General features: G+C 49.8%; 1 protein-coding gene across 3 annotated transcripts in view; it reads right to left on the bottom strand.

Annotated features, from left to right (window-relative positions):
• DAAM2 (dishevelled associated activator of morphogenesis 2) overlaps nt 1-20,303 on the bottom strand; it is a 130,730-nt gene that overhangs the window by 46,967 nt on the left and 63,460 nt on the right. For all 3 annotated transcript variants that reach the window (XM_018038892.1, XM_018038890.1, XM_018038891.1), the window contains exon 2: nt 7,171-7,396. In XM_018038892.1, the coding sequence (XP_017894381.1) occupies nt 7,171-7,338 (168 nt within the window). In that variant the 5' untranslated portion in view covers nt 7,339-7,396. The remainder of the gene's footprint in view (nt 1-7,170; nt 7,397-20,303) is intronic.

Below are 20,303 nucleotides of genomic sequence, written 5' to 3' on the forward strand. Positions count from 1 at the left end.
AATGTGTGATAAGTCGATTCAGTCGTGTCTGACTCTTTGTGACTGCATGGACCGCAGCCCGCCAGGCTCCTCTGTCCATGGGATTCTCCAGGCAAGAACACTGGAGTGGGTTGCCATGCCCTCCTCCAGGGGATCTTCCCGACTCAGGGATCAAACCCGTGTCTCTTGCATCTCCTGCATTGGCAGGTGGGTTCTTTGCCACTAGCGTCACCTGGGTACCTTGTATTTAACCCAAAGTATCTAAAATAGAGTCATTTTAACATGTAATCAATGTAAAAGAGAAAGATCAATGAGCTATTTTCTTTTTTTTTTTTCAAAGTTATCAAAATCTGCTGCGGATTTCCCATCTTGGTTCAGACCAGCCATGTTTCAAGTGTCATCAGCCCCATGTGACCGGCGGCTGCCATCCTGAGTGGCACCTACAGAGACAACTTGAATCTATGCCCACCAGGTCACCTGCTTTTTGAACTAAAGACTCCTGTAGATCAAATGCTAAAGAAAAGTTCTTCCCTGGAACCACTCTCTACATATCCCAGGAATGTTTCCAGACCCTGCTCGAGGTTTCTGAAGCATTTCCTTTCTGTGGTCAGAATCAGAAATTAAAGAGAGTTCTGTGCGCTTGCCGCTGCCTGGCACACTGCGCCCTCTCCCGCTTTTGCTTATGCAGGTAGTTCTACCCAGCCGGCGCTCCTGGCCCACCCGCCCCACGGTCTAATGCCCAAGCTCAGAGTTGGCATCATCCGGCAAACCTTCTACAGCCCTTCCCAGGTAGGAACACCCGTCCCTACCTGAATCCACAGCTGTTGTGTTCAACTTTGTATTCTGGTTATTTAGACACTCGTCTTTTCTCACCAGTGGTCTCTGCCACTAAATCAAACGGCATTTCTTGATAATTTTGTGGGTTTAGCCCTGGTAACCTATGACTCTGTGGACCACCCACTTCTTCTTGAGTCTCTTTCCTTGTTTCCTGGACAATCACACCTTTGGCCATCCCTCCTGCTTTGCTCTATGCTCCTCTTGGGACCCCTGACTGACTTCCCCTCCTCTCTCCTATCACCCAGCGTTGAAGTGATGGTGCCTCAGGGCACCATCCTGAGTCCTCTTCTCCCCTCCTTGTATGCTTCCTCTGGTGACTCATTCCCAAGTCATTCCCAAGGACTCAGTGACAATCCTAAATCCTCTCAGCCCCCCAGTGTCCCGAGCGCCCAATCCTGGCACCCAGCTGCCTTTGCACCGATCAACTTGATGGCCCTCAGGTGCCTCATACACTCATGCACGTGTGACAGTGTGCCAGGCACTGTTCTCAGTGCTTAAAGTTTATTCATTACATCTGCAACAACCCATTTTACAGATGAGGAAACTGATGCACAGCAAACACACGCAAACTGGGTTCATCATCCCAGTCCCCTCAGCCTGGGTCTCCTTGGCACATCCTGTCCTGTTGAGGGTCTCACCATCCACCCAGATCCTCATGCAAGAAGCCTGGTATTCCCTGACTCCTATTCACTCATTAGTCCCAACAAGTCCTATTATACTTCCTTCTCAGTGGCTTCTGAATCTGTCCACTTATCCCCATTTCCACGGCGAACACTTTAGTCCAAGCTACCATCCTCCACAGCTTGGGTTTGCACCAAGAGCCCCTAAATGGTCTACACAGTGCCTTTGGAGCCAATAAAGTACCCCGGATGGTCTTTTTAGAAAAGCATATTGGAGAACCTCAAACCCCTGCTTAACCTTTTCAGTGGCTTTCTATCACCCCTAGGATTGAATCCCCAATCCTCAGATATTCTCATCATAATGGTACCCCCCAAAGGACCCAGCTTTTTCCTACTTGAGACTCTCACACCTGCTGCTTCTGGCAGGGGCTCCACGGCATTATTCTGCGTCTCCATTCACTTACCTGACCACCACTCTGTTTTAAGGTCTGTCACTGCTTCGGGGACCCATCAGGACCCTGAATCTAGAAGAAGGCTCTCTGCTAGACACTCCCACAGACCACCCCCCCCCCCAAAACATTCCCTCTCAAGGCACTCTCTACACTCATCATTACTGTTCAAGACCCGCCTTCTCGTTAGACTTCATATTCCTGGGGGGAGGGGCTGCGCCAACCCATTTTAGTGGGTCCATCACTAAATCCCTGGCAGCCCTCGGAGCCCAGTACACGTCAGTCTCTCAAATATTTTTCATTTGTTTGATCAATACCTCACGCTAGCCTGCAGACGAGACAAGTCTGACTCATCCTTGTTTTTTGCCAAAGTACCTAGTAAGAAACCCTGCCACTTATGCTCAATAAATATTTGGAGACCAAAAGGGCCAAAGGAAGGAACACTGCTTGCCATGTCCTTCTTTCAAAACTCATGCACTCTTCTCAGGAAGATGACCCTGACTGGGATAATGTAAGAAGTATACTGGGTTGGCCAAAAAGTTCCTTTGGGTTCTTCTGTAAGATGTTATGGAAAAGCCTGAACGAACTTTATGGCCAACCCAACATTTCTTTTCTAAAAAAAAAATCTGTTTTGGTGTTTTGTGCCATCATGCTTTTTTTTTTTTTTTTTCAACTTTTTATTGTGTGTTGGGGTATAGTCAATTAACAAGCAATGTTATGATACTTCCAGATGAATAGCAAAGGGACTCAGCCATACACATATATGTCTCCACTTTCTCCCAAACTCCCCTCCCATCCAGGCTGCCACATAACAGTGAGCAGAGTTCCCTGTGCAGCACAGCAGGTCATTGTTGGTTATCCGTCTTAAATATAGCAGTGTCAACCTAATATTTCTGATCTTCATTCCCAGTTCCCGTCTTAGAGTTCCTAAACCCCTCGGAATTTCATGAATGAGAGAACTGACAGGAGTATCTCTTGTTCCTGACATAGAGCTCCTAAACCCCTCGGAATTTCCTGGGTGATAGAAGTCCCTTTTCTCCTGTGGCAGTGACTCTCCGTGGACCCTAGAGAGCTTCAGGGTGGGGGCTGGTCACCAGAAGGATCAGGCCTTGATTAGAAGCCTTGAACTTTCAGGCCTGCTCCCCAAACTCTGAGCAGGGAAGGGTTATAGATGGAGCTAAAAATCTATCATGCCATTACAAATGAACTTATTCACAAAACAGACTCAGAGGACGAACTTATGGATACTAGTGGGGAAGGGTGGGAGAAAGGGATGGTTAGGGTGTTTGGGATGGACACATACACACAGCTGTATTTAAAGCGGATAAGCAGCAAGGTCCTCCTGCACAGCACAGGGAACGCGGCTCAGTGTCGTGTGGCAGCCTGACTGGGACGGGAGCTTGGGGGAGAGGGGATGCATATATGCGTATGGCTGAGCACCTGAAGCTATCGCAGCTTTGCTAATCAGCTATGAGCAGCAGTAGTAATAGTATGCCGGCCACTCAGTTGTGTCCGACTCTCTGCAACCCCATGGACTGTGGCCTGCCAGGCCCCTCTGTCCACGGAGAAGCAGGCAAGATACTGAAGTGGGCTGTCATTCCCTTTTCCAGGGGATCTTGCTAATCCAGGGATGGAACCAGGGTCTCCGGCATCGCAGGCAGACTTTTTACTGTTTTAGTCACCAGTTCAGTTCAGTCACTCAGTCGTGTCCGACTCTTTGCCACCCCATGGACTGCAGCACGCCAGGCTTCCCTGTCCATCACCAAGTTCTGGAGCTTGCTCAAACTCATGTCCATCAAGTCGGTGATGCCATCCAACCATCTCATCCTCTGTCATCCCCTTCTCCTCCTGCCTTCAATCCTTCCCAGCATCACGGTCTTTTCCAATGAGTCAGTTCTTCACATCAGGTGGCCAAAGTATTGGAGTTTCCGTTTCAGCATCAGTCCTTCCAATGAATATTCAGGACTGATTTTCTTTAGGATTGACTGGATGGATCTCCTTCCTGTCCAAGGAACTCTCAAGAATCTTGTCTAGCACCGCAATTCAAAGGCATCAATTCTTTGGCGCTCAGCCATCTTTATGGTCCAACTCTCACATCCATACCTGACTACTGGAAAAAACCATAGCTTTGACTACACAGACCTTTGTCAGCAAAGTAATGTCTCTGCTTTTTAATATGCTGTCTAGGTTTGTCATAGCTTTTCTTCCAAGGTCACCAGGGAAGCCCCATAATCAGCTATACTACAATATAAAATAAAAAGTGAGGAAAAAATCTATCTTGCTAAAACTGCCATAAAAGCCCCCAAAATGGTAAGGCTCAGAGAGCTTCTGGGTGGGTGCATGCATCCACGTGATGGGAGGGGAGGACACCCCGAATCCCAGAGGGACAGATGCTCCTGGGCTCAGGACAGGAACCTTACCCTTCTGGGCTTTACACTCCATATGCCTTCCTCTGGCTGTTCACTTGTATTCTTTATCATCTCCTTTATACTAACCTGGTAACAGTACATAATAGTTCTGAGAGCCGTTCTAGCAGATTACCACACTTGCAGAGGAGATCTTGGGGACTTGTGGTTTGTAGCCACGTGGGACAGAAGCATAGGAAAACTGGGACCCACCACCTCTGATGGGTGTATGAAGTAAGGGGCAGTCTCGTGGATCTGAGCCCGGAACCTGTGGGCTCTGTGCTCACTCTGGGCAGTTAGTGTCAGAATGGAGTTGCATTGCAGGACATCCAATTGATGTCCACAGAAAACTGGCAAACTGCTTCATGTGGTAAATGGTGTTAGCAGTATTTGAGTGAAAAATTGATCTTAGCAGGACTGACAAACACGGATCAGGCTTCAGATATTATCCTACACAAGCAAAGAAAAGTGTTAGTCACTCAGTTGTGTCCAACTCTTTGTGACCCCCGTAGACTGTAGCCCACCAGGCTCCTCTGTCCATGGGATTTTCCAGGCAAGAATACTGGAGTGGGTTGCCATTTCCTATCTCCCACCCCTGGCTCCACTCCGAGGAAAGGCATAGCTCGGGACAGTGAGTTTTCCTGAACCTGATGTGGTGAGAAAGGTGGATGGATCACTTTTTCTCCCACAGGTATTGCTGCATCTTACGGTGGTCCTGTGCTTTGAAGAGATGGATTGTCTTCATCAGATACATCCATGACCAAATCCAAGTAGGAAACCCGGTTCCAATCATGTTGCATCGTTTCTCTGCAGGCCAGCCATGAGAATGAGTGACCAAGAGCTGATGGTAGGTGACCCTGTGTTTACGGCTCTCTCTCCCAGGGGCTCAGGCCCGAGTCCTGGGCACAGACCCTGCTCCCCAGTCTGGGAATTTCTTTGGTGTGCAGCCTTTGTCTCACCACCAGACCTCCAAAGAGAAGAATCATGCCTTCTTCCTGTTCTGTCTCTTTGTGGTCAGAAAAGGATGTTTCACACACAAGGTGCTGCTGTGGTCTAAATGGGTATCACAGAGTCCGGAAGAGCTGCCGCCAGTATGAATGACAGAGCTCTGTCTGCCACAGGCTAGACATGGGGTGTTATCATCCCAGCCCCAATCCAGGTGTCTTTCAGGCATCTCTATCTCCTTGTTTCTAATCATCCCTTGATTTGAGACTTGCGGTTGCCCAGGAGGAGAGGGTTGGAGGAAGGATGGAGCGGGAGGTTGGGGTTAGCAGATGCTGCTGCTGCTGCTGCTGCTGCTAAGTCACTTCAGTCGTGTCCGACTCTGTGTGACCCCATAGACGGCAGCCCACCAGGCTCCCCCATCCCTGGGAATGCTAGTTATTATATACAGGATGCATAAATGACAAGGTCCTACTGCACAGCAGAGAACCATACTCAATATCCTGTGATAAACCACCATGGAAAAGAATATAAAAAAAGAATGTATACGCAGGTATAACTGAATCACATTGCTGTGCAGCAGAAACTAACACAGCACTGTAAATCAACTAGACTTCAATTGAAAAAATCCCCTAAATCTAAAAAGAAATGATACCAATGAACTTACACAACAGAAAGAGACTCACAGGCTTGGAGAATAAACTTATGGTTGCTGGAGCAGGAGGAAGGATGATGGGAGGAAGGGATAGTTAAGGAGTTTGGGGTGGACATGTACACACAGCAATATTTAAAGTAGATAACCAGCAAGGACCTGCTGTATAGCACATGGAACTCTGCTCAATGTTACACGGCAGCCTGGATGGGAGGTGAGTTTGGGGGAGAATGCACACTTCCATATGTATGGCTGAGTCCCTTTGCTGTTCACCTGAAACTATCACAATACTGTTAATCGGCTATACTCCAATATAAAATTTAAAGTTTGTTTTTTTTTTAATCCTGTTCTGAGGTACCCAGAATCTGTCTACAGAATTCCACCTGTTTCTTATGTCTGAGATAAGAGGATCCCGGGGAAATTCCAGCCAGCAGATGAGAAAAAGGTGTCAAGCACTCTGACGTTCTCTGAGTCTCCTCGGTGCCGACTTCACAAAGCCTGCACCTGCTCCTCTCATGGGAGCCTACCGCTGCCCGGCGAGGTCAAGAGTCCAGTGGAGATATGACGAAGGTCCATCTTCTGGGGACAGGCTTCACGGTGTCCACCCCAGTGCTGGCTGTTTCTCCCCCACAGCTGAGGTGCTCTGGGACCCGTCTCAGCCAAAAGCAGTTTCAGCAAGTGAAGATCTCGGCACACAGGCCCCCGCCCTCTGTCTGGCTCCTTCTACTCCTGCTGGGGCCCGCCACTCCATGGCCAAGCCCTTCCTGCCCTGCCCCTCATCCTGCCCCGCCCCTCACTCTGCCCCGCCCCTCACTCTGCCCCGCCCCTCACTCTGCCCCACCCCCTCACTCTGCCCCTGCCCCTCACTCTGCCCCCGCCCCTCATCCTGCCCCGCCCCTCACCCCACCCCACCCCCTCACCCTGACCCACCCCGCCCCCTTCACTCTGCCCCCGCCCCTCACTCTGCTCCTGCCCCGCCCCCTCACTCTGCCCCCACCCCTCTCTACCCCGCCCCCTCACTCTGCCCTGCCCCTCACTCTGCCCCCGCCCCTCTCTGCCCCGCCCCCTCACTGCCCCCGCCCCTCTCTACCCCGCCCCCTCACTCTGCCCCGCCCCTCACTCTGCCCCGCCCCTCACCCCACTCCACCCCCTCACCCTGCCCCACCCCGCCCCCTTCACTCTGCCCCCACCCCTCTCTACCCCGCCCCCTCACTCTGCCCCCGCCCCTCTCTACCCTGCCCCCTCACTCTGCCCCGCCCCTCACTCTGCCCCGCCCCCTCACTCACCACCAGCTCTGCAAAGCGGATGTTCAGCTCCTCTGGGTTGGGGATAGGACTGGAGAACTCCATGTACTGCAGAGGGTGGCTGTCCCGGAGGTTGATCTCAGGGAGGTCGCTGCCCCCAAAGCAGCACAGGAAGCCCAGGCCATGGCGGCTCCTCTTGCGGGGGGCCATGGTCACTGCAGGCCAGGGGCACAGTCCGCAGGCAGATGCCCTAGGTCCTCATCGTGATCTGGGTAGAAGAGAGAGGACAGAGTGGTCAGGCCTGGCAGCCAGGTGGGCCAGGACGTGGCTGCTCTGCCACCATAACTTCTTTGGCCAACTCTCAGGGGCCTCTGACCCCACAGCCAAGCTCCTTCTTTCTCCCACAGCTGCAAACACTTGCATATTCTCCGTCTGTGCCCTGAGAGAAGATGGGAGGGCTGCAGTCACAGAATGTGACTTTCAGGGCAGAGGTGGCACTACCCACTACCCACTCTTACTGTACAGATGGGAATCCTGTTCCCCGTCCACTGGCAGACCATTTTCCTAAAGGGCTTCCTTATTCATGTGAATTTTCCAGGGTCTGGGGATACCTGCTTTAAAGGTGTCATCCAATGGGGAGGGAAGGGCTGAATTTGGCTGGCAGGGGAGACACTGAGCTAATTACATGGCCTGGCTCCTGCAGTGCGGGCCTCCATGGGAGCAGAGGATGGAAGGCTTGCACAGCTTTCTTCCCATCCTGCTGTAGCCAGGCATGTCTAGATGAATGTGAAATATCAACAGGGTGTGGGTTCACCCATCCATCCAGAAGAAGGGCTGACCTTCGGGAGCCATTAGACTGAACCCTGGGTAAAGAAACGGGGCTGATCATTGGAATGGTGTTCAACCAAGAGTGATGGGAATCTGGGCAAATGTGCTTTCCATACAGACCGAGAACAGAGGACACCGCTATGGCTAGAGCCCAGAACTGAGAGACACCCAACAGACGGGTGCTCACTGGAACAGAAAGGATTAAGTGGGAAAGCCTAGTTCTATGATGACCAGCCTAAGGATGAACACTGGCCCTAATCATTGAGGCCACATAGCTTCCAGGTGGATTAAGTCCAGTTATCCACACAAGGGCTTCCTAAATGGGCCAAATGATCCTTGACCAATGCTTCCTCAACGTGGTTTCAGATCTGGGTAGGTTCAGCAGAAAGACCATTGTTTACCCACCACACTGCTGCTCAACATACTCTCTCCACACCTTTGTATCTTAAGTTTTGAATATAAATCAGATTTTACCTTTATATTCTACAGATATTCTATCTGTAATAGCTGTGATATAGCACAGGTTTGGGGACAGGATTTTATTAAATTGTAGGTATATAACATGAAGTTTACTATTTTACCATTTTTCATGTGTATAGTTCAGTGGCAATAAATACATTGACCTTGCTCTGCAACCATCACCACCATTCATCTCTATTAGTTTTTCCATCTTGTAAAACAGAAACTCTGTACTCATTAATCACTTCCCATTTCCCTCTCCCCTCAGCCCCTAGCAACCACCACTCTACTCTCTGTCTCTAAGAATTTGACAGCTCTCAGTATCTCATATGACTAGAATCCTACAGCAGTCGTCTTTTCTGTGACTGGCCTATTTCACTTGGCATAATGTCCTCAAGGTTCGTACAAGCTGGAGCAGAATTTCCTTCCTTTTTAAGGCTGAATAATATTCCACTGTATGCAGAGACCACATTTTGTTTATCCATTCATCTGTTGACAGGCACTGGCGTTGCTTCCTCCTTTTGGCTATTGTGAAGAACGCTGCTACCAATGCATACAAATATCTGTTTGTGTCCCTGCTTTCAGTGCTTCGGGTAATATCCCCAAAGGGGTCAAGGTATTTTTAAGTTGTTTGTCCTATATCTAGGTCATTAACGGAATGATCAGAATGTCCCCTTGGTCTTCAGTTACATCACTGCTCTAAATGTTGACCACAACAAGGACACAGACAAGCCCAGATGACACAGCTTCCTCGTCTGGGAATGCCAAAGAACTAGTCATTAACGCTCTCAAGGGACAGTCCTTCAACCAGCTTTGAACCCCGTGGACTGATCTAGCCCTCTTTTTTTTGTTTGTTTGCTTTTTCGTTCTTTTTGACCTCACTGTGCAGCATGAGGGATCTTAGTTCCCCCACCAGAGAGTTAACCTGTGTCCCCGCACTGGAAACATGGAGTCTTAACCACTGGACCACCAGGGAAGTCCCTGCCCTCTTTTCTTAAAGACACCACAGGAGATTGTTTCCTGAGTCCTTGGGGAGCTCCAAATATGTCAAATCTAAGGCATTCCCTTGAACCAAGTTCTAGAACCTTATTGAAAAAAGATAACTGTGGCATAACCTGTTCCTAGTGAACCCAAGGTAACTCAAGGAGAACACTGCTTTACTTCCTAAACTCTAACAAACTAGCTAATAAATTAATCATCTGAGCTAGCCTCCCATATAAGGCATGATGCATGTTACTCATCATTCAAGAGGTGTTTTTATTGATTCCATTTTATCTCTTTTTTGGGGAGGGTGCACCACAAAGCATCTGGGATCTTAGTTTTCCCACCAGGTATTGAACCCACACCCCTTGCATTGGAAAGTGAAGTTTCAACCACTGACCCACCAAGGAAGTCCCTACTTTATCCTTCTTTATTAACTTTGTGACAGACGTTTTCAATGTTTGCTAGCATTTATTAAATGTATTTGGTACATATGTACAATGGAATATTACTCAGCCATTAAAAAGAATGAAGTAAGGGCATTTGCAGGGACTTGGATGGGTCTAGAGATTGTGATACTGACTGAGGTCAGAGAAATATCATATGATATCACTTACATGCAGAGTCTAGAATATGATACAAATGGACTTATTTAAAAGGGAGAAATAGACTCACAGACTCAGAGAATGAACTTACGGTTGGAGGAGGAGAGGAAGGAATAGGTGGGGATTTTGGAACTGACATGTACACACTGCTGTATTTAAAATGGATATCCATCAAGGACCTACTGTACGGCACAGGGAACTCTGCTCAGTATTCTATAACAACCTAATTGGGAAAAGAATTTGAAAGAGAATAGATACACGCATATGTTAAGAAAAAGAATAAATCAACCATATTGTTACTGTAAAAAAGAATAAATATATTGTTACACTAATAAATGTATATGAACATAGAACTTAAAAAATTTTTTCTAAGGATTATTTTTCAAAGACATTAAGAAATATTGCCCTATACAATCCAAGAGTTATGTTTTATATATCTAAACTTCAGGTTATTCATTCAAAGGGATTTGATCCTTCCTTCCTTTTACCTACCAATTTATCAGATTAGGAGTTTGGGATTAACACAGACACACTACTATATATTAATGGACAGCCAACAAAGACTTACATAGAGAACTATATGCAATATTCTGTAACAACCTATAGGGGAAAATAATCTGAAAAAAAAGATACATATGTGTGTATAACCAAAATCACTTTGCAGTTACACCTGAAACACAGCATTGTAAATCAACTATACTTCAATTAAAAAAAAAGACTTTTTAGTAGACCCAGGGATACCTAAAATAACACACTATCTGAGCCTGCCTGATATTACTGGCCATCTTTTCTAGGTTTGCACATTGTCTCCACAGCTACAGTGAAGGCTCTCTGAGGACAGGGGCCCTGCCTCCTGCTTATTTGACACCCCCCGCCTTTATGGCTAATAAAAGGCCTTGTGCTTAGTAGGTGCTCAATAATATTTTTTGGTCAATTGGAAAAAAAAAAACACCTGTGCTTATGGAGACAGAAAAGACGGGTCTTTATCAATCAGTCAAGAAATACTGATTGAAATCTGATTCCTGGTAGTTAAGACATCAGGAACCCTTGAAGGGAACAAGGGGACAGTCTCGAAGGTGGAGGAAGCAGCTAGCAGGCTAGTGCAGAATCCTGGTTTATGTCAGCAAAGACCTGGAACAGGCTGGTAGCTGAGGACATCAAGAGAGGAAGGGAGACACTGAGGCTTTCCAGGGGACTTGATAGCCAATGGGCAGGAGTGGGTGGGACAAAACCCTGGCCCCCGAGTGTCAGGCTCAGTAAAGCACTAATTCCATAGGTAGATAGGGGTGGGCCTCCCTGGGTCCCCTGCCCATCATCCGTTTGGGATGTTGATGCAGGCTCCAGGTCAGGTCCCGTGGGCAAGACTGCTTTGCTGGGGACACAGAGCATGGAAGGGCAGGTCCCAGAGGTGGGATAAGATGGGCTGGACGGCATGACGGGGTTCTCGGGAGGGATGGCTGATGTCTGGGAGGAACTGTGAACTCTAAGCCTGCTCCAGGTCTTTGCCAACATACTCCAGGATTCTGCACTAGCCTGCCAGCTGCTTCCTCTACCTCCAGACAGTGCCCTTGTTCCTCTCAAGGGTTCCTGGTGGCTTAAGTACTGGGAATCAGAGACTGCAGTCACTGCACCTGCGAACTCTATTCTGTCGTCACTTCCTCGACTTCTCTCACCCCAGTCTCCCTCCTGGTCCTTCTTTGCCCTTCAGTGCCTGAACCAGGCTTTCCTGGGATGGGCGTCAGGGGCAGGGCTGACATACAGCTGTATGCAGCATCCCAGTTGTCTTACACCCACATTCATAGCTGTGACCCCTGAGTGGTTGGCACCAGGCCCATACCTGTCTTTAAATATTTTTAAGGTCTCGCCTGAGTATGAGGAGTAAGGTGGAGTGGCCTCAGGACGAGAGAAGGAAGAAGTAGACACAGACCTCCAAACGGGAAGCGACGGCCCCACAGAGAAGGGCCTTAACCAACCCTCCCTCCCCCTGACCCCCCCACCCTCGGCCGCACTGCATATTTGCCCTTTTAAGGGCGGCCTGCTCCACTGCTCCTACTCCTGAGTGTTTATGTTCCTGAGGGTGTCCTCCTCGCTAGGAACCCTTAAGTCTGTCCCTCCTTTTCTTGGGGCCCCTTCTGAACCTCCAAGACTAAAACCATAAGCCCTAAGCTGGAAAGCATCTAGCTTCAAGGGAGAGATCTGAAAATTGAGGTACCAGAAAGAAATGCCTTCTCTGAGGCCACATAACAATGGGGACAGAGCTGGGGCTGAAAACCAGGATGCCAGCGTCCAGGCTGTGGTCCAGTCACTGCCTCCCAGAGCGCCTCTTCCAAACATCAATGCCCTTTGTTCCCATCTTGCCCCAGCCCCCAAAGCAGCCTCCCCCTACCTCCCAGAGAAGATCAGACTCTGCGGCTCAGTATAGAAATAGCTCCAGGGAGTTCCCTGGCGGTCCAGTGGTTAGGCCTTGGCGATTTCACAGCTGAGCCCCAGGTTCAATTCCCGTTTGGGGAACAGAAATCCCAAAAGCTGTGTGGCACAGCCAAAAAATAAACAAAAATAAAATCCAAAATAGTATTTAAAAAAAGAAAGAAAGAAAGAAAGAAATTGCTCCTGTAAACAAGGTCCTTTCTAGACCAGGAGAGGGTATGAAGATTCCAAAGGCTGCCTGCTTCTCCTCCCCTCGGGGGAACTGCCTCCATCACCCACCACCCCAATTTCTCTCCCACCCCTACTCTAATGCTTCCTCCACTCCAGCAGAGGCTCTGAAGTCAGACGGACTGGGGTTTGACTCCTGGCTCTGCCTTCCCAGCTGGGTGACCCTGAACATGACGTCTTAACCCCCAAGAACCCCAGGTTCCTCATCTGTGACATCAAGGCAATAATAGCATCTTCCTCATGCGGTTTCAGTGAAGAATAAATGATCTAATGTAAGTAAAATGCCAGGAGTACCCCAGACATTCATTAAAGAAGGCCAACACTGCTGCTGTGACTTCGGTATCACCATGACCAGCAAGGTGAGACTGGCCCTCCCCAAAGTCTGAACCATGAGCCCTTCCCCGGACACAGATGGGGCCACTAAGGCCTGGCGTTGAAGGAACTTGCTTAGCCAGATTTAAGCAGCCACCCACCTTTGCCTTCAGTAACTGGGAAGCCTGGACCAGAGGGGGCAGGACTCTCCCTCAGGCTCTGAGTGACCTCTAGTTGGAAAGATAAACCCTTGTCATTGACCCTGGGCAGGGAGTGGAAAGGTGGAAGTGGCCAGCGCCATTCATTTCCGCAAAGTCTCTTTTACGAAGAGGAGCAATGGAGGAGAACTGAGAAGCAATATGGAAGAACAGGAAGACGCAACAGAACAAAACCCAGAGGACTTGGACCTGGGTCTGAGAGACTGGACCTGCGCCCGCCCGGCCCCCACCACCCACCTTCCTCTCCAGGGAAACTTCCCTCACACCAACAGCTCCATGCCCTACACTTCCCATCTGCCTGCTTCGTCCCGTATCCCTGTGGGGACACAGCCTTCCCAGGACCGTCTGCCCCTAAACACAGACCAGCCGGCCTACAACATCAGATCGTCGGGGCGCCATCCACTGGCCCTCCTGTAACTCTCTCAGGGTCTCCTCTAGTCCTCTGGGTGTGACCGGACTCCACTTCCTCATGGTCACATCCTCCACATTGTGAAGAAAGCACAGCTTCTTAACTCCGGGGACGGGGCAAGTCACGAGGCAGCAGCGGGTCGGGGGCCACAATGCCGTCCCCTCGGGGCCTCGGTTCCCCCCAGTGCTGTGTCCCCGTTGGACTGAAGACCTCCGAGGGCCCCTTTAGCCCTGACTGTCCACACTGCCTGGCTCAACCTCCTTCGCCAAGATTCCCCCAGAGGCTGTCCTCAGCGCCCCTGGGCGCTCCTCCCACATTCCACCCCAGGCCAGGAAGTGCTTCCTCTTACTTGAGCCCAGAACTCCCATTTGGTTTTTAAAGATGAAAATCCTAACCTTTAACCCCAAACCCTGGCCCCTAGGACCAGTTTTTATTTACATTAATTAAAGCTTCAAAATTCCAATATCATTAGTGCTTACTCCTAAGTCTTAAGTGAAAGCAGAACAATATTAGTACTTGAGACTTTGGTATTTGCTGGCCACGGGGCTATAGCTACCCCTGATGCTCTGAGATGGAAGGCACCAACTTAAAGAAGTTATCTAAAGGAAAAACAAACAAACAAAAAACCTTTGGTTCAGAGAAGTTAAGTAACTTGCCTAAAGACACACAGTTAGTGATGTCATAGCTAGGATTCAAACACATGACTGACTGTAAAGCTGCTGCTGCTGCTGCTGCTGCTAAGTCGCTTCAGTCGTGTCCGACTCTGTGCGACCCCACAGATGGCAGCCCACCAGGCTCCCCCATCCCTGGGATTCTCCAAGCAAGAACACTGGAGTGGGTTGCCATTGCCTTCTCCAATGCATGAAAGTGCAAAGTGAATGTGAAGTCGCTCAGTCACGTCCGACCCTTAGCGACCCCATGGACTACAGCCTACTAGGCTCCTCCGTCCACGGGATTTTCCAGGCAAGAGTACTGGAGTGGGGTGCCATTGCCTTCTCCGGACTCTAAAGCTATAGACCACTAAGCCAGAGGGCACGTGTCCATGGAAGACAGGTCCTGATCTGAGACCCACTCAGAGCTTTCTCGAGTGTTCTTTAGGCTCAATAATTCATGACTGAGCATTTCCTATGGGCTGGGCCAGGTGTTTTCACAGCTCTGCAATTACATTCAGCTTCACAACGACCCTGTGAGATGGTTATTACTATTATCTCCCCTTACAGATGACGAGACTAAGTCTTCAGCAGCTGTTACACAGCACATCAGTGACACCCAGTAGCTAAGGGACAGAGCTGGAACCCCAAGGAAATATTCTGACTCCAAGTTCAGAGCTCTTGTCACAGAAGCAAAGCTGATTCATGAACCCTTCCTTTAGTTCTTAGGGCCAATGCCATGACCCTGGGATGTTCTTCTCCATCCCCTCCCCCGAGCTCCATACATGCGGGTAAGAGCAAGGGCGTACCGCGGCATCTCCCCTTGGCCACTTCCCAGTGCCAACCAGGAGCCAGGCACTGAGCTGACAATATTGCCCTTTATCTCAACCCTCTAATAGCCTGACTATCCCTTCTCACCAGTGACTGAGACTCCCAGAGTTCAGGCAACTTGCTCAGCCACCACATCCTGAGCACAGTGGTGTTGCCCTGGAACACACAGGCCTGGAACCCGTTTCTAGCCCTTGTGCTGGATGCTGACTGTGTGGGGAGGACACAGGAGTAAACACAGTCTGGTCCCTTTCCTCAAGCAGGACCTCTTCAGGTGGGGGAGCTGGGGGAGTCGAGGCAGTGACAGTACAGAAAGGTGGAGTGAGAAAGTCTCAGAAAGGGGACCCGGTACAGTCTGGGGGTGAAGAGGAAGTCAGGGGAAGCTTCCAGGAGAAGCTTCCATGAAAGCTAGCTTCCATGAGCTAGCTTTGAGAAAAGTCTTTTTCTTTTTGTTTTTTGGCCAAGGCACATGGTTTCTGGGATCTCAGTTCCCTGACCAGGGATTGAACCTGGGCCCTTGCAATGAGGACACAGTCCTAATCACTGGACTGGCAGGGAATTCTTTTTTCTTTCTTTCTTTTCTTATTTTGGCCGTATGACTTGCAGGATCTTAGTTCCCCAACCAGGGATCGAACCCATGCCCCCTCATCTTGAAAGAGAGAAGAGAATTACGGAAGGGTGCTAGAAGAGGGAAAGACATTCCTGGCAAGGCCATGAGCAAAGGCACAGAGGGAGCAATAACACAGAACACATGAGGTCAGAGTCCCAACCAGCTGCCGGTTAATCTGAGGCTAAACTAACGGGTAAAGGGAGTCGACAGGGTATCTGAGTGCCATGACTTGTTGGCAGAGACCAGGCATCCTGGAGATGCAGGGTGGTGCTCCTCTGCCCTCCTCTCCCGACCAGGTCCCCAGGATCCAGGCCTGGGAACAGGGCCCAGAGCTCCCCAGAGCAGCTGCATGAAACATAAAGAATGTCAGCCACGTCCTGTTCCCCGGGCAGATTCCTCCCCACACACTTACCCTTCATGTGCCACTGCGTGTCACCCAGGAAATGGCCCCAGCCCAGCTTACCCGGAACCTGGTTTCCCAACAAAGAGTCTATGCTTTTCCATCCCGGGCCACAGTACTTCCCAGGCCTTCTGCCCACCCATCTCCCCACTGCTCACCTACACCATACCTACTTCCACTTCAAGTCTCTGAAGACCATCCCCTCAAGCTCTGTGGACACTAAATAGACTCGAGACCCCTCACAAGCCTGCCCCTGCTCCCATCCTGAACTGCTGACATCCCATTCTACCCCACAAACTTGGGTGGGTTCTGTTCAACTGCTGTCAACTCTATGTGACTTCAGACAAGTTACTTAAGCTCTCTGAGCCTCAGTTTCCTCATCTGTAAAATGGGGAAATAACAGGGTTGTCATTATTGTCAACACACTTCATAGGGTTGTCATAAGCATTAAACTAGCTAATATTTGTAAAGTATCTAGAATAGGGCCCAGTAATAATAATAGCAAACATTTAATAGCTACACAGTAATAATAAGTACTTACTAGCTACGTAGTAATAGTAAACACTTAATAGCTACACAGATAAGCTACTGTTACAATTATGAAGAAACCTGAATATTGACCGTATATATTACAGATGGGCTCTGTGTGTGAATGGCTCTTACATATTCATAGATTCTTTACTAACTGAGCTATGAGGGAAGCCCACATATTATTACAGGGGTTGCCAAATGCTGCGGGGGTCAAATCCAGCTGCAGCCTACGTTTGAAAATAGTCTGGTTAAAGCACAGCTACAAGCAACCATACTCCAGTGAAAGTTAAAAACAACACAACTATACTTGCTCATCACTTATAAATGTTTTATTCAACAGAGACCCTAGGGCCCACAAATATTTCCAAAATATTTCCAAATATTGCCAAAAATATTTCCTACCTGGCCCTTTACAGAAAGTGTACTGATCCCTGTGTTATTAGCTTGAATCGTATGTAGCTGACTGCTGAATTGTTTTTAATCCACAAAACCATGCATTTCAAATGGTTTAACTTGGGATAGCATACTGGCTCATCATGCACCCTGCCTTACCCACTAAAACAGGAGTGAGGGCGTGCGAAGTCACTTCAGTGCGACCCTATGGACTGCAGCCCGCCAGGCGCCTCTATCCATGGAATTCTCCAGGCAAGAATACTGGAGTGGGTCGCCATGTCCTCTTCCAGGGGATCCTCCCAACCCAGGGATCAAACCTGAGTCTCTCGTGCTTCCTGCATTGGCAGGCAGATTCTTTACCACTGCACCACCTGGAAAGCCCAAAACAGGAGCGCTGTGCTTTAAATCCAGTGATTCTGATCATAATAAAGTGATAATGATCATTCTTTGAATATTTACCATGTTCAAGGTTTATCTGGAACTTCTACCACATTCCTGCAGGGTAAGCACGATCACTGCCTGGATTCCCTCCCATATTTGAGGCTCAGAAAGATGTTAAAGAGTGAGTTGAGGATCCAAACCAGGCTTCCAGACTCCACACCTACCATACCGTTCCCCCTGGGTGCTGTCTAAGAGGCTGTTGGGAGTAAGATCCATCTCTGATAGGACAAAAAAATGGACAGCCTGAGGCCCTCCTATCTCCCTACTTCTCTGCAGGTCCACCTCCCAGACAACGCTGCCCACACAGTGGATGGGGCCCAGCTGTGACTTCCCTGTCGGCCTCAGGACAGGACTCTGAACAATCTGACTTGTCTTGTGAGCCACGGTCAGGGCTGGGGAGGGGGCGGGGAGCACTTTCAAAAATAAGCGAGCTCTCTTTCCAGGACTGGGGGAGCTATTTTTAGCAGCTGCCTAAATGATGGTTTCCCCCTCAGCTCTGGGAAAAGCAAGAAAGCAAAAGCAAATGTTCGCAGCCCCAGGGGCCCCTCTGTGCAATCTGCCCCCCAAGGTGGCAGGAGGAGAGGGAGAGAAAGGGGCGTCTTGCTGGGAAAGTGAAACTGAAAACGTCCCCCAATGCGACATTGCTCTGACTCAGGACGGGGGGCAAGTGTGGAAGCTGTGGGTTTTCCAATGGGTTTTCTCATTCGAGAAATGATCAAGAGAACATAGGTTTCTTTGTCTCAGCAGGACAGAAAACAAGCAGATAGTAGCTCTCCAAGGGCATGGCCAAGTACGCAGGCATTCACTCATTCATCCACCCATCTAGCCACTCAGCCCCCAAGGGACTGCGTGCACAAGCACTTTTCTAGGTGCTTTGGGTGAACCAAACATCAAATCCCATTCTCACCCCAGTTTACAATGTTGTTGGGGAGGTCTGTGTATAAACCACCAGAATTCTCAGGGGGCGGAGGGAGAGAGTTCCAGGCTCTGGGACCGCAGGGAGAGGACAGTGGCTTCTGGCTGGGGTGGTCTGGAACATTCACCAGAGGAAGTGGCCTTGAAGCCAGAACTCAGAGGAAGGAGGTGGACATGTGCCAGTTGGGAGGGGCTAAGAAACCCGTTCACGACAAAGGTGTACTGGGGTGAGGACTTGGCATCCAGGGGAGTGTGGGGCAGAGGGCTTCCTTTTACCAGGCTGGAACACAGAACTCAGAGAGGGCAGTGGGAAATAAGATGGGAAATAACCAGATAAAGAAAGACAGGCCTCGCAGGGCAGGCGGGAGAGGAGGAGGTGGTGGCGGTGGCAGCTCCAGGCTGGTTGGCTTATTGGCCGATTAGTCGGCTGGTTTATGGCAAAGGGGAGTCTGCAAGGCCTGCTCTGAGCTGGGATTTGGATGGACGCCTTTTTTTTTTTAATTGGTTGATGATTGCTTTACAATATTGGTTTGATTTCTGCCATACATCAACATGAATTAGCCACATGTATACATATGCCCCCTCCCTCTTGAACCTCCCTCCCACGTCCTGTCCCACCCTCTCCCACCCCTCTAGGTTGTTACAGAGCCCTGGTCTGAGTTCCTTGAGTCGTACAGCAAATTCCGTCGGCTGTCTATTTTACATATGGTAGTATATATGCTCCCATGCTTCTCTCTCTCATCATCTCTCTCCATTCATGCTACCCTCTCCTTCCTCTCCCCTGTCCTTGTCCGTAAGCCTGTTCTCTGTGTCTGCGTCTCCACTGCTGCCCTGCGAATAGGTTCGTCAGTAACCATCTTTCTAGGTTCCATGCTGCTGCTGCTGCTAAGTCGCTTCAGTCGTGTCCGACTCTGTGCGACCCCATAGATGGCAGCCCACCAGGCTCCCCCGTTCCTGGGATTCTCCAGGCAAGAACACTGGAGTGGGCTGCCATTTCCTTCTCCAATGCATGAAAGAGAAAAATGAAAGTGGAGTCACTCAGTCATGTCCGACTCTTAGTGACCCCACGGACTACAGCCTACCAGGCTCCTCCGTCCATGGGATTTTCCAGGCAAGAGTACTGGAGTGGGGTGCCACTGCCTTCTCCACTAGGTTCCATATGTATGCGTTAATATCTGATATTTGTTTTTCGCTTTCTGACTTACTTCACTCTGTGTAATTGGCCCTAGGTTCATCCGCCTCAGTAGAACTAACTCAAATATGTTCCTTTCTATGTCTGAGTAGCATTCAGATGGACAATTCTGGTGGCACTGTCTCAGCGTGGATTATCGGAGGGACAGAATTGAGGAAGAGCCTGGAAGCAACTCTGAGTAAGAGTTAACGATTCCCTGAGCAGCCCAGGAAGACAACAGGGGCCAGATGCCCAGGATGTCATGGACGGGCGTGCGTGCCCACACGCATGCGAGCCGTGAGCAGACGCGGGGGCTTTGGCAAGACACGGACTGGGCACAGAAAGCAAGAACTTGGGCTGAGACTGGGAGGGAGCGGAGGGGAGCTCTCTGAGCAACAGCTGTGAAGTAAAAGAGGAGAAGGAATTTCAACACCCAAATCTCTGCTACCCATTAGAGCCAGAGGCCTGAGGCTCCCGGCCAAAGGGAAACCACCCCACATGTGACAACCCAGCCTCACCCCCTTCTGCTTCCTGGAAGCCAAGCCCCCTTCCGCGGGCCACAGGGATGGAGAGGCCCTATTGAAGGGTGGCAGGGAAAAGTGCCCCCAGCTTCCTCCTGGGTGCTCCTCCAGGTCTCCTGCCAGAGTGCCAGACAGCTGAGAACTCACACCATTCTGGGCAACCCCCGGCCTGGGAGCAGCTCCCTACAGCCACTCCTCTTGAGGTCCCGCACAAAGGCCTTCTGGCACTCATGAGGGCAGGACCTCGA

The sequence above is a fragment of the Capra hircus genome, chromosome 23 (assembly GCF_001704415.2).
Source record: "Capra hircus breed San Clemente chromosome 23, ASM170441v1, whole genome shotgun sequence".
NCBI classification, from domain to species: domain Eukaryota; kingdom Metazoa; phylum Chordata; class Mammalia; order Artiodactyla; family Bovidae; genus Capra; species Capra hircus.